Source organism: Mytilus edulis, chromosome 12, assembly GCF_963676685.1.
Source record: "Mytilus edulis chromosome 12, xbMytEdul2.2, whole genome shotgun sequence".
NCBI lineage: Eukaryota > Metazoa > Mollusca > Bivalvia > Mytilida > Mytilidae > Mytilus > Mytilus edulis.
Window position 1 is genome coordinate 4,449,986 of NC_092355.1, and position 15,051 is coordinate 4,465,036.

General features: G+C 31.8%; 1 protein-coding gene across 1 annotated transcript in view; it reads left to right on the top strand.

Annotated features, from left to right (window-relative positions):
• Nucleotides 1–11,144: 11,144 nt before the first annotated feature.
• LOC139499511 (cubilin-like) overlaps nt 11,145–15,051 on the top strand; it is a 36,929-nt gene continuing 33,022 nt past the window's right edge. The window contains exons 1-4 of the mRNA XM_071288220.1: nt 11,145–11,248; nt 11,848–11,940; nt 13,287–13,334; nt 13,682–13,851. Of these exons, the coding sequence (XP_071144321.1) occupies nt 11,859–11,940; nt 13,287–13,334; nt 13,682–13,851 (300 nt within the window). The 5' untranslated portion in view covers nt 11,145–11,248; nt 11,848–11,858. The remainder of the gene's footprint in view (nt 11,249–11,847; nt 11,941–13,286; nt 13,335–13,681; nt 13,852–15,051) is intronic.

Genomic DNA, 15,051 nt, shown 5'->3' on the forward strand with positions numbered 1-15,051 from the left:
CTAATAAAGATCTAGCTCTGAAATGTTGCAAAGAAACGATATATATATAAATATGGTTAGGGAAACTTGACTGTAACAGAGTTTGGTAGAGAGTGATTACTCCGCGGGCATATTTCCCGCTCATATACATGTACATGTAAACATGTGATTAATCACATGATTAAACAGACGGAACGTTAGTACAATAATTGTTCTCTATAATGCAAAAAGCGGAAAATTATAACATCAGTTCTCTGTATGCATCAACCAACAGCTGGCCACATGAAAAAAAATTATGTGATAAAAAAAAACTACCTCTAACATCAAAGTTAGTTGCATTATTCATAAAAATCAGTTTAAAATCTTAATCATCCCAGTCCTTCTTGTTGGTTGCTAAGGAACATAAATTTCCTTAGCAACCAAGGAAAAATTTACCTCAAAATGACCAAATTTCGATTATGAACAGCTCATTTATAATGGCAGGTAGCTTTAAATAGTTTATCATTAAATGAACAACAGAATATGCTTCATAAAAATATATTTATTAAAGTGAATCATATACGGTGAAATACGGTATAGAATATCAGAGCTAAAAGCTATTTTAGTTGCTGTGGATCTTAAGCAAAAAGAGTCAAATTTGACCAAATTTGGTACCTAAAATATTTGTTTTGCCGAAATATAGCCAGAACATGACTCACTACACTTAAAGATTAGGTATTTAGCTAATCATTAATGAAAAAATGTCTCTGCATGGTGGATAATTCAAATTGGGTCATATAAAGGGTGTAAACTGTTCATCTAGGCCAATTTTTTACATGTTTGCTATCATAACAGACAATGTCCACCATCTAAACCAACTAACATGTTATATTGATGTTGGTGTTTGTTGAATATGTTTGTTCAAATGACTGACCTATGGTTGAAAATAAAAAACCTTAATACAAACCTTAAAAAAAGAGGGGGTGGGGGTGGAGTAGTGCCTTTTTTCTTCTTTTTTTTTTCTTTTTCGCACAAAAAATTTAGAAATAGAGAAGCACTAAAATCAAAGAATTTTGGGATGGATGCTTCAAATTATTTTCTCTAAATACAGAGATAAACAAAATGGGCTCATTACTAGGTTCATTATATTTATGAAAAAGGAGTAGATCCAGTAAGACCACTTTTTGGTCCCAAAATATAGCAGTTTTACAAAATTGTTGAAATGTAAACTTTTAGTTATTTATTGGACAGTAGAATGCTCCTACTACATAAATATGGCAATTTTGGCTGTTTTTGACAATACAATTCACATATATCGGGTACTATCACCATTAAGTCATGCTAAATTACTGAAATCTTCACAATTCTATCATTTTTGTTAAATTTTAGACGGTTTTCGTATAAAACGAAAGAGTTTCATGTTCATCCTTAATATTGAAATGTAAGTTGTATTTTATGATAATACATAACATATATAAAGGTTTATGATGTACACTTTCATTTTTGACAAAAACCATCTGAAAAGTGACATCTTTCAATCAGTTTAATTGACGTATGGAGCTTGCATGTCAGTTAACTGCTAGTAGTGTGATGTTATTTGTGTATTAATGTCATTTTGTTTATTTTCTTTGGTTACATTTTCTAACATCAGACTCTGACTTCTCTTGAACTGAATTTTCATGTGCGTATTGTTATACGTTTACTTTTCTGCATTGGCTAGAGGTATAGGGAGAGGGTTGGGATCTCATAAACATGTTTAACCCCGTCGAAATTTCTGCACCTGTACCAAGTCAGGAGCCCCTGGCCTTTGTTAGTCTTGAATCATTTTTAATTTTAGTTTCTTGTGTGCAATTTGGAGTTTAGTATGGCGTTCATAATCACTGAACTAGTATATATATTTGTTTATGGGCCATCTGAAGGACGCCTCCGGGTACCGGAATTTCTCACTGCATTGAAGACATGTTGGTGACCTTCTGCTGTTGTCTGATCTATGTTCGGGTTGTTGTCTCGTTGACACATTCCCCATTTCCATTCTCAATTTTATTGAATATCCTAACCATTTAGAAAAATAAGATTGCCCATTGTTGAATTTTAGAACAAAACTTTACAAAAGAACCCTACGCATTGGAAATTTCTTATAGTATTTTCCTTCCCTTGGTTAGATATTTATTTTCCTGCGGTAATGGGAATCAGGAACTTCACAAGTAGTTTTTCTTTTTCTGAGCTCTATTAGGCTTTCAATATGTTTCAGATGACGGTTACACGATTTATTAAGTCAATTTCTGTCAAATGTGTACCTTGTTTTTCATAGTCGAAAGTTTTCAATACTCAGAGTTTGAATGTGAAATTTCAGTGTTATAAATGTCACAAATTATGTCCGGGAATTGTTATAAAAATGGACAGGCAACATTCATAATTCAGTATATCACTATCTGTGGAAAACTTCAATGATAATTGTTTTAAAGCTGTCAAATATGGAATAGTGATCCAGAAATAGTATAATCAAGTTGTCTCTAAATGTTATTGCTGCTACAGTTTTTAGCTTACCTGGCCCGAAGGGCCAAATGAGGTTTTCTCGTCACTTTGCGTCCGTCATCGTCGTCCGTCGTCGTTAACTTTTATAAAAATCTTCTCTGACACTACTAGGCCAAATTAAACCAAACTTGGCCACAATCATCATTGGGGTATCTAGTTTAAAAAATGTGTCCAGTGACCTGGCCAACCAACCAAAATGGCTGCAATGGCTAAATATTGAACATAGGAGTAAGATGCAGTTTTTGGATTATAACTCACAAACCAAAGATTAAGAGCAAATCTGACATGGGGTTTTCAGATGAATCGAACAACCCATTGATGGGTTGCTGCCCCTGAATCTGTAATTTTAAAGAAATTTTGCTGTTTTTGGTTATTATCTTGAATATTATTATAGACATAAATAAACTGTAAACAGCAATAATGTTCAGCAAAGTAAGATTTACAAATAAGTCTACATGACCGAAATGGTCAATTGACCCCCTAAGGAGTTATTGTCCTTTATAGTCAATTGTTAACAATTTTCATAAAATTTGTAAATTTCTATTAACATTTTCCACTGAAACTACTGGGCCAAGTTCATTATAGATAGTGATAATTGTAAGCAGCAAAACCTTTTAGTAAAGTAAGATGTACAAACACATCACCATCACCAAAACACAATTTGGTCATGAATCCATCTGCTTCCTTTGTTTAATATTCACATAGACCAAGGTGAGCAACACAGGCTCTTTAGAGCCTCTAGTTGGTTATCATCTTGAATATTATTATAGATAAAGATAAACTGTAAACAACAATAATGTTCAGAAAACTGAAATCTACAAATAAGTCAACATGACCAAAATTGTCAGTTGACCTCGTAAGGAGTTATTGCCTTTAAATTTTTTTAGTATTCTTAAAAAAAAACTTCTCCTCTGAAACTACTAGGCCAAATTTAACCAAGTTTGGCCACAATCATCATTGGGATATATGGTTTAAAAAATGCGTGGCGTGACCCGGCCAACCAACCAAGATGACCACCATGGCTAAAATAGTACATAGGGGTGACATATAGATTTTGGCTTATATCTCTGAAACAAAAGCATTTAGAGCAAATCTGACATGGGATAAAATTGTCTATTAGGTCAAGATCTATCTGCCTTGAAATTTTCAGACGAATCGGACAACCAGTTGTAGTTGCTGCCCCTGAATTAGTAATTTTAAGGAAATTTTGGAGATTTTGGTTATAATCTCGAATGTTATTATAGATAGAATAGAGATAAAGTGTAAACAGCAATAATGTTCAGCAAATTAGGATCTACAAATAAGTTTACATGTCCGAAATAGTCAATTGACCCCGAAAGGAGTTATTGCCCTTTAAAGTCAATTTCTAACAATTTTCATAAATTTTTGTAAATTTTTAGAAAATATTTTCAACTGTAATTACTGGGCGAGTTCATTATAGATAGAGATAATTGTAGCAACAAGAATGTCCAGTAAAGAAAGATCTACAAACACACCACCATCATCAAAACAAAATTTTGTCATGAATTTATCCTGTGTCCATTGTTTAGTATGCACATAGACCAAGGTGAGCAACACAGGCTCTTGCGAGCCTCTAGTTTTTCTATCTCTTGAACGAAGATTTAAAAAAAAAGGAAATAACTCATTTTTCGAAATTACATCCAGATTAGTTTGAGCATGAATTGTAAATTGCTTGGACATGTTATATGATAAAATTACCCTCAATACATCTAAAAATAGATATTTTCATAAGAAAGGACTATTTTATCATGAAAATGTTCATATGAAATATTTATTTACAAATAGAACCTAAAAAAGGGGGAATTTTAGGGAAAATTACAATGACTAATATTCCTCTATTGGCAACTTTCTGCAACATTTACCCAAGAATTTTTTGGCAGCATTTTGTTGACAAAACATCCATAATTTTATATTTTATAGTCTTTATGTGAGGATTTCTGCGTTTTCGGTAAAATCAGATGTAAATAATTACAAAAATCGTCGATTTTTGTGTCAAGTTGACCCCTTATGTACCAAAAAACTGTTTTTATTCGCAAAATTTGTCAGTTAGCAGTTTGAATGATTGAAATCATCAATTATACCCATGAAAATAACAAAAAAATATATGCTTTATCTCATTTTTACCATAAAATACAATGTTAGCCATTTCTCCTTGCTATACTAATATATACATATGCTGTCACGTGGTTTCCATGGCAACCAGATTTTTTAGATTTTTTTTTTTTATTTTGTTTTGATTTGACTGTTTGTTTGGACCATTTCAACTTAAAAAAAAAAGTATGCGAAAAAAAATAATCTGGCCAAAATTTTTCATATTTGGTCTATTATTACAGAGAATTGATGATAATATGTCACACCAGTATAGGATTATAGCTATTTGGACTCCTGCAGTATCTGACATGTCTGAAGGAAAATACGGAAAAGTCAAAATATTTTCCAAGGACTTTCAAATGACTTACGAACAGCGATATTCTTCTGTTGCCTTATTTTTAACAGTATTCAAAACACAACATAAAATGTTTAAGTCTGAGCAACACCGGTTATCTCAGTTACTCCAGAAAGATAAGCAAATTTCAACTCAGAATGTCTCACTTTTCTTGTTGTTTGTGCAACATGTGCAAGTACAAACCCGTAGATAAATCTATTTCGGTAGGCCATATTCGGAATAAAGAGAACGGGTTTGTGTTACATGTAACGAAAATTTGAAAAATTCATTCGCTATCGGAATTGCAAATTTTTAAGTCGAATGATAGAAGGAATGAGAGCAAACTCAATACTCTGAACTCTTGGTTTAAGATAAATCTTCTAAATTGTTCAAGGGATGAGAGAAAGCTCAATCAATACCCAGAACTCTTGATTGGAAATGAAAAACCTCTAAAAGATAATCAGGATAAGGAAAAAAACAGAACAACGATGAAATTTGAAATGGAATATCCCTTTTCAGCAAGAGACAATGTTCCTTAAAAGCGAGTCCTTGAATATTTTATTTTCTGGAGTATACATAATATATATGCACTTGCTTCTAGAATGTTACTAAATAGAAATATAATAGAAGCTTAAACATTTGACACCAAAGACAACAAATTAATTGATACATAATCTGTCTACAGGAAAACCGAAATCTCGTGACGAATTCAAAAGCAATTAAATTTCGTTTAAAATCCAAATTGTCAAAGGTGTTTTGGGTTAACAAAATACTCATCGATGCCGATCAAGGCATGCATAACATGTGAAACTCCACATCAAAAAAGGGAAAATAAAAAAGCATAGCAAACTTTACTTTCATAAATGTGTCACAAATGCCACATTTGGCTACGGGTGAGAGTATGTGATGTAATCATTTGTCTTTTTGAAAAATTCTAAAGCCTTATCAACAGGCATCTGAGTTAGCAGCGTTTCACTTCATCACGTTCATAGTAGGCTTTCAGCTGCCATTTATCTGCATATTTATACCTTATCTATAATACTAAAATAACGAGGTCCAATTTGTCAGCCGTCATCGGGTAAAAACGACAAATCAAAGAATTCAACTTTATATATAACTATAAATATAGGACAATGGTGTAGATTAAACATTACACCACTCCACATCCTTTTGTTTTCCACATAATTAAATATTGCCAACTAGAGGCTCTAAAGAGCCTGTGTAGCTCACCGTTGTCTATGTGAATATTAAACAAAGGAAGCAGATGGATTCATGACAAAATTGTGTTTTGGTGATGGTGATGTGTTTGTACATCTTACTTTACTGAACATTCTTACTCCTTACAATTATCTCTATCTATAATGAACTTGGCTCAGTAGTTTCAGTGGAAAATGTTAGTAAAAATTTACAATATCTCTATCTATCAAAATATTCAAGATAATAACAAAAAAAGCAAAATTTCCTTAAAATTACCAATTCAGGGGCAGCCTAACAACGGGTTGTCCGATTCATCTGAAAATTTCAGGGCAGATAGATCTTGACCTGATAAACAATTTAACCCCATGTCAGGCTTGCTCTAAAGGCTTTGGTTTTTCAGTTATGAGCCAAAAACTGTATTCTACCACTATGCTCTATTTTTAGCCATAGCGGCCATCTTGGGTGGTCGGCCGGGTCACCGGACACATTTTTGAAACTAGATACCCCAAAGATGATTAAGGCCAAGTTTGGATTAATTTGGCCTTACTAGTAGTTTCAGAAGAGAAGATTTTTGTAAAAGTTAACAGATGACACCGGACGACGACGACGACGACGGACGACGGACGCAAAGTGATGAGAAAAGCTCACATGGCCCTTCGGGCCAGGTGAGCTAATAATTAACAAGTTCCGGGTCGAATCCGATACCAATACCAAAAGTATATTCACCTGTTACCTATTACCTTATCTGTACGTTCCGCATCTGACAGGCGCACCACCAAGCGGTGTATTTAGGATTTTGCTATATGCATGGGTCATACTCACAGGGTTGACACTACTAAATTAAATCATTGCCAAATTGTTCCCTGTTGAAGTATTTTAATCAGTAAGACTTTCTAAGATAACAATACGAATACTAAAAATCTGGAATTAAAATAAGGCGTATAGGTACAGTTTTCAATTTGTTAGCGGGCATTGGCTAGAGGTATAGGGAGAGGGTTGGGATCTCATAAACATGTTTAACCCCGTCGAAATTTCTGCACCTGTACCAAGTCAGGAGCCCCTGGCCTTTGTTAGTCTTGAATCATTTTTAATTTTAGTTTCTTGTGTGCAATTTGGAGTTTAGTATGGCGTTCATAATCACTGAACTAGTATATATATTTGTTTATGGGCCATCTGAAGGACGCCTCCGGGTACCGGAATTTCTCACTGCATTGAAGACATGTTGGTGACCTTCTACTGTTGTCTGATCTATGTTCGGGTTGTTGTCTCTTTGACACATTCCCCATTTCCATTCTCAATTTTATTGAATATCCTAACCATTTAGAAAAATAAGATTGCCCATTGTTGAATTTTAGAACAAAACTTTACAAAAGAACCCTACGCATTGGAAATTTCTTATAGTATTTTCCTTCCCTTGGTTAGATATTTATTTTCCTCGGTAATGGGAATCAGGAACTTCACAAGTAGTTTTTCTTTTTCTGAGCTCTATTAGGCTTTCAATATGTTTCAGATGACGGTTACACGATTTATTAAGTCAATTTCTGTCAAATGTGTACCTTGTTTTTCATAGTCGAAAGTTTTCAATACTCAGAGTTTGAATGTGAAATTTCAGTGTTATAAATGTCACAAATTATGTCCGGGAATTGTTATAAAAATGGACAGGCAACATTCATAATTCAGTATATCACTATCTGTGGAATACTTCAATGATAATTGTTTTAAAGCTGTCGAATCCGATACCAATACCAAAAGTATATTCACCTGTTACCTATTACCTTATCTGTACGTTCCGCATCTGACAGGCGCACCACCAAACGGTGTATTTAGGATTTTGCTATATGCATGGGTCATACTCACAGGGTTGACACTACTAAATTAAATCATTGCCAAATTGTTCCCTGTTGAAGTATTTTAATCAGTAAGACTTTCTAAGATAACAATACGAATACTAAAAATCTGGAATTAAAATAAGGCGTATAGGTACAGTTTTCAATTTGTTAGCGGGCATGACGTAAAACAGCGAATAAAAGAATTCAAATTTATTTACAATGCTGTTGATTAAAAATCACTCCATTCCAGGACCTTTTGTTTTCCGAATAATTAATATTACCAATAATTAATAAGTTCCAGGTTGACGGGTTCAAACAGAAAGATTTTAAAAGCAGAGAAAACTATGTATCTAATAATCGGCATGACTTTATCAGATGATAATACCAATACTAAAATAAGGCTTACGCATTGTTGTATACTTTAATTCAGTCACGGACCCGCGATATTACGGGTGTGTTCTAGTTTTATTTAAAAATACAAAAAACAGATGACAGCCGATTCACCTTGTCTTAATTTGTTCCCATCCTATGAAATACCTTCACAATGTCAATATTTGTTTTTAAAGTAATATATTTGCATAATCTGATAACTATATTTAGTATATGTCACGTTAACTATTACCCTTTTATGAAATAAAGTCATCATAGATACCAGGATTGATAAGACTGTGCGTTTCGTCTACAAATGACTCATCAGTGACGCTCGAATCAAAACTTTTTAAAAGGGAAAAATAAGGTACTAAATTGAAGAGCATTGACAACCACTATTACTAAAAGTTATGCCAAATACAACTTCGGTATTCTAATCCTGAAGTAGAAACGCCTTAGTATTTCATATTTCAAAGTTTTGTTAACAGTTAATTTATGAATAAGTAAAGGCCACAGTAGTATACCGCTGTTCAAAACTCGTAAATCGGGGTAACAATCTAAAACTGAGGGAAATGCATTAAATATAAGAGGAGAACAACATACAACATTAAAATGTAACAGAAACGGACTAAGGATTAGACAAAATTCGATGAGAATGAAAAATATAATATCAAAACCAAATACATGAATTTGGGATAGAAAAGTACCGTATATTAATGTGAATTTACACTACCATACCAATGATAATTTATGTCAGCATAGCAGTACTGACTTCCTGGCAGGTGATACCTCGGGGAAAAAACACCAGCATTGGCATCGACCCAGTGGTTGAAAATAAACTCATCATATATACCAGAATTATAATTCTTTATTTCCGCCAGAGGTGTCATATAATTGCATTGTTTCATTTTGATATTGGCTGACAACAATTTGATAAAGAATATGTTATCTCCGTATTAACATACCAGCTATCAATAGACCTGAGACAAAAACAATGCATGCATAGACAAAAAAACTGGTTGCTTGATATAACTCTGTATTTAATAGTTGTAGTATCACATGTTATTACAAGAATACAATGCTACTTTTTATAATGATCGTATGGGATAGTAAAAGCGTTTATCGTATGCACATTGTTAATCGAACTAAGTTCACCCTCGCCTCATACAAAATTTGCTCCGGTCGACTCTTTTTCATTGCAATAAAATTATAAAAGAAGCATTCCAGTCTTAAATAATTTCAAAAGGTATACAAATATTGACTTAAAAAACTTTGGAAAACTCCAAATGTCTGAATATTTATTTTTAACTATTCAACTGAGTGAAAGTTTTGTTAAGGAGTAATTATGAGATGGCGTGTATATATAAATGAACTTTGTCGCTAGAAACATCAAATATCTTACCATGAAGATCAGGGGAAAACAATTGCAACTACTGTGTATTATGTCCAAAATAAATATACGAGATTTATTTTAAGATTGTATTTTAGATTGTGTTTTTTGCTGTTTTACCATGAGTCAACTATCAATGACAGACCAAACTGATGGGTTGTTATACGCCTTAAAGCCTCGCACAAGCCTAAAAAGTCAAGAAAAGACTGTTGTTCAAAAATTGTAAAGGAAATTTTGTCAGTTTGTTAGGAATGATTTCAATTTTGACTTGCCTAGTGGTACCAAAGAAGATGATTTTGTGAAAATAATGTTACCATATGGTTGAATGACAGCCGCTTACAGTTCAACATTTCTACATAAGGAAAATGCCTGTGTACCGTGTCAGGAAATTATCAGTTGTTTTCCATTCATTTGATGCTTTTGAGTTTTGCATTTGCGCTTTTAATTTTCCTTGGAGTTTAGTATTTTTTTATTTTTTTTCACTTTTTGTAAACTTGTAGGGTAAAAATGCAACAATTTAGATTATAAATCAAGAAATCGTACTGAAACTAGTTCATAAGCTGCAACTCTTTCGGGAAATCATTACTGTTATATGGTTTTGCCAATTTTCCAAACGTTTATTATGCATGTTTTTGGCCTGAAATACCACCAAGCAAAGACCAAATTTCAAGTCAGTAATACCTTAAAAACAAGACTTTAAGAGAGGCTTCGTCAGTTGAAATGAACCATGCTTTATAAATTTGGCGCAGAAACATGTGGCATGTGTATTCATTCGGTAATTTTTATCTTATATATTTTTTTCTTCACATAATTGGGTGTTTTTTCTTGATTATTTTTCATATTATTAGAGTCTTTATATAATATAAATTGTTTTTTATTTAAAAATTATATCAGCGAAGACTTCAAAACAAAATTTACAACGCAGAATAATTCGATATTGACGTAAACATATTAAGTACATTTCAATTAAAAAATTAAGTTACACATATACATTGTATGATTTATGCTCGTTTAATTTATTAATATATTGACTTAAAAGGCCGTGGTTTTAAACACAATAAATATTTGCGTGTATGTAGTTATATAACAGGAATAGTTATGACATAATAATATTTATTTGTAAAAATGAGTATAAATGATAGCAAATAAACTTATTGCGATGTTATAAATGATAACTGTTGTTTCAAATAAATTCACAATTTCTCACACTGGTCAATGATAAAGTTCACAGATAGAGATTGTAATAGTCTTAACAATCAATCTAAGTCCCATTGAAGGGCAGATTAATTTTTAATTACAATGCAATTATTTGCAACAAATCAAACACGCTAAACAATAAACAATAGATACAAATTGTAAAGGTGGTATAATAACTTCTTAAGTATCAGGAATTAGATAGATGCATATAGCATTTCACTTAATATAAATAGCAAAGCGGCCAACATAGTTCCACTAAAATCATTTAGTAGGGTGACCATAAGATCTTATTTGAAATATTTTACCAGTCGTAGTCAACTGAGAGAGGTAATAACTACTACTAACGATACATTTAAGACTTTTGATTTAAAATAACAGTAAAAGATGATACCACAAAGGCATCTACAACTAGCACACATTATCTGTAAATTGTATGTCTAAACAATTATGTATATTTTGAATGTCCAAAACATGTATTCGTAGTGGCGATAGTGACTGAAGGGTAAATATTTTATTTTGGGGTAAAATTTATCCTAGGGAACGGAATATATTGATACACATTGTTGATTTAGAAAGATTTCTTTTTTTTAAATTGAGTTTTTTCACTATTATGCATACAAGCCTTTCTGAAACTTGTATTTTGTTTACAATTTAAACTCATGATATACCTTTACCAAGAATTTCAACGAAAATTGATATCACAGAAATAATAATAAATCTATAGTGCTACATACATTTTTAATAAGTTCCAGGTTTGCATTGCCGTATGCAAAATTTGAATAGACTTAGATATCAATCTAATTAAGTGCTTTTGAGTGAATAAATAAAATAAAATGATCAGATGAGCCCTTGAAATTTTTCAAAAATGCTATCCATTCATTTTTGTTGTTCAATTTTTAAGTTAATTCTTATTCAATTCATTACAGTTACAGGAAAGATGCTCAATTTCTTGGTTGTGACACTTTGTAGTTCAGCTGTGATCTGTGCACCTCGAAATGGATCGGAACAGTCACAATTGGGTACGTTAGGGCTTAACTGAATCTTTGATCTTGATAATTATAAACTTTACATGTCGTATGAAGCAAACAGTGCTACGTTATTTTGAAATATTTGTTTGTTCGATTTGCATGATCTTATTTAAAATATGCTCATAGTTATATTATAAGTCTATAATACTTATATAATTTGCATATCTAAAAATACTTGAAATGGATTGGTCGATTTGAATTTCATTTTTGGTTAACACTTGGATAAACCATTTTTCTGAAACTACTTTAATTACTTTCGCTGTGATCTGTTCATGCACGATACACATGTATGCATGGATCCCGGGAGTTTTAGAAAATTGCGATTAAAAACGAATACATAATTACATTTTCCTGATTTTCAAAGAAAATATGGAAACATTTGTATTTACGATGCGTATGAATTTTCTAGCTTTCTAGGTTATCGTCAATATTAATTTATTGTTTTGTTTTATTTGAGTTTATGTATGTATTGGAAAGATATTAGGGCACTACCGGTTGTTTCTATTCTAATGCATATATAACCTAAATGAAATAATTCATTAAAGCTTCGAAAATGTATAAAATTTGGCAACATTTTATGAATGATTTAGCGGATTTACGTTTTAACAAAACAAAACGTCATACGAATGCAAATTTTAAAGGAAAGCTTACTTCGTTACTTGTACACTTTAAATTCTGATTATATCTCATTAAAATGAAGTATTTGTGGTCGGTGATATTGCATTTTATATTCCGTTGCATCTATTAATTATTTATGGATTTTCGAATGACAACATAATAGCCTTAAACAAAGCGAATTGAATCATAATTTGTTATCAGTGGTTAAAAAAAACACAGAGGAAAATAAGTACCGAACTGCAAGCTTCTATAAATATTCCTACCCTATTTCTAAGAGTTTAACTAAGAAATTTCCAGAAATATGTAGTTCATTTCAAATAAGAAAACAAATACGTACATATCAAAATTGTTTTTTGTGACGATCAAATAATCTTTTATTTCTCAAAATAGATATGTTGTTTTGCCTATGATGTCAATGTCGGATTTCTAGTTTATGAAAACTTAAAATAAACACATTACTTTTTTTCGAAAAACTCAAGATTTTCTTATCCCAGGAATAGATTACCTTAGCCGTATTTGGTACAACTTTTTGAAATTTGTATCTTCAATGCTCTTCAACTTCGTACTTGTTTGGCTTGATAAATATTTTGATATGAGCGTCACTGATGAGTCTTATACGAAACGCGCGTGTGGCGTACTAAATTATAATCCTGGTACCTTTGATAACTATCCCCATCAGTAAAATAAAAAAAAACTGAAATTATCGTCTCTCTTTACAGATAGCTTAGATGCTTCATTTGCATTACTACCGGGTTCAGAAGAAATAGGTAAGAGTTTACTTAAAACTGTTTAATATTCGTAGTAATACACTTTTTTCCGTTTTATTTAGAATTTGGTTGTTCTGATAGGCCATCTAAATAATCAACAATAAGGCAAATATACTTATAGATCAATATGTGGCACACTTTACAAGAAACCAATTTTTTGACGTGTAATTTTGGCTTTTGATGGCGTTTAAATTATATGGCTTGAACACGTAACATGCAAACAGAAATATGTGCATTTTGAAGTTTAGTTTCGAATACGTCATTTGACTGAAATAATCTTCTTCATTTGGATGTTTGAAGGCAGGAGATTTAAGTGTTTATTTACAAGTTAACATTTCTAATAATAGAATGTGATGTATACTACACTGAGATGACCGGATCCTTCAACTCTCCACGATATCCAAATCAGTACCCTATCAAGGCAGATTGTCATCATTATATAACCGTTGCCGCTGGGTATACAATCAACCTTATAGTGAAGAATTTCCAATCAGAAAGTTGTTGTGATTATCTGAAGGTATGTGTGTTGAAAAAGTTCTATAGATAGTTATCGGCTTTAACATTTTAATCATATATGTATATATATATATACAGTGTAAGAAATTCGAACGTCGCAATCAGTCAATAGATTTAATGAAAAATGAATATTTTGCTTACTTGATAACTCTACATAACCAAATGCCTGCATCAAGTCAGGAATATGACAGTTGTTATCCATTTGTTTGATGTGTTTGACCTTTTGATTTTCCTTTTGTAATTTGTCTCAGTGTACGGTATTTTTGTGATTTAACTTTGTTCTTAGATATAAGTAGTATTCATTAATGATACAAGGAACCAACGATAAACCATTGACACTATATTATGTGTTTTATTAAAAGGCCTTTTTCTACTCCTTATCATCTCGCTTTGTATTTACATTCTTGGAATAAAGGTTGCAAGCGTTTCAATCAATTCAGGTAGAAAATACCATAGTAAATAATATGTTGGTATATGCTAGTATATTGTGTCTATATGACTTTTTGTTTCATAATGACATATTTTTTTTCGTTTTCAAAAAAACTTAGACGTCTTTTCTATTATATTTATGTGTTATGGAAAGAAAAATTAATCACCGCCGTCATTTATTAGATTTAATTTTGGTCAACGTAATCTGTACGATAATTTACGTTTGAAGTTGGATTCAAACTGGACATATATATATTATAGTTAATTGCTATTAATAAGTATTGCAATATGTCTTGTGTTTAAATGCAATATAATACTTAAACAATTCTTATTCTATCTTACTTTTGAGATATAGTTTTTCATGTGTGACATCATTTTTTTGCTGTTTCAGAAATTTCATATATTCATATGTGACGTAATTTTTAATGCCTTTTCACCATCGTATGTGACGTCATTTTCATAATTTACTGCGTTGAGGCCTGGACTGAGTCGGGTGCGTCTACTCTGTATTGGTCTTTTTGCATTATGTATTCGTGTTTGTTTTATGTAATGAGTTAATACTTCAGTTTCATTATGTATATCTGTTATATTCATTTGATAAAATTTACTGTTTGCAATAGCATTAATTGTTCTAAATAATAAGGATGTTCTTATCCCAAGCATAAAAAACATAGCCGTATTTGACACAACCTTTTTCAACTTTTGATCTTCAGTGCTTTACTACTTTGTCCCTTTTTTTCGCTTTCGATCTTTTATATCTGGGCGTCACTAG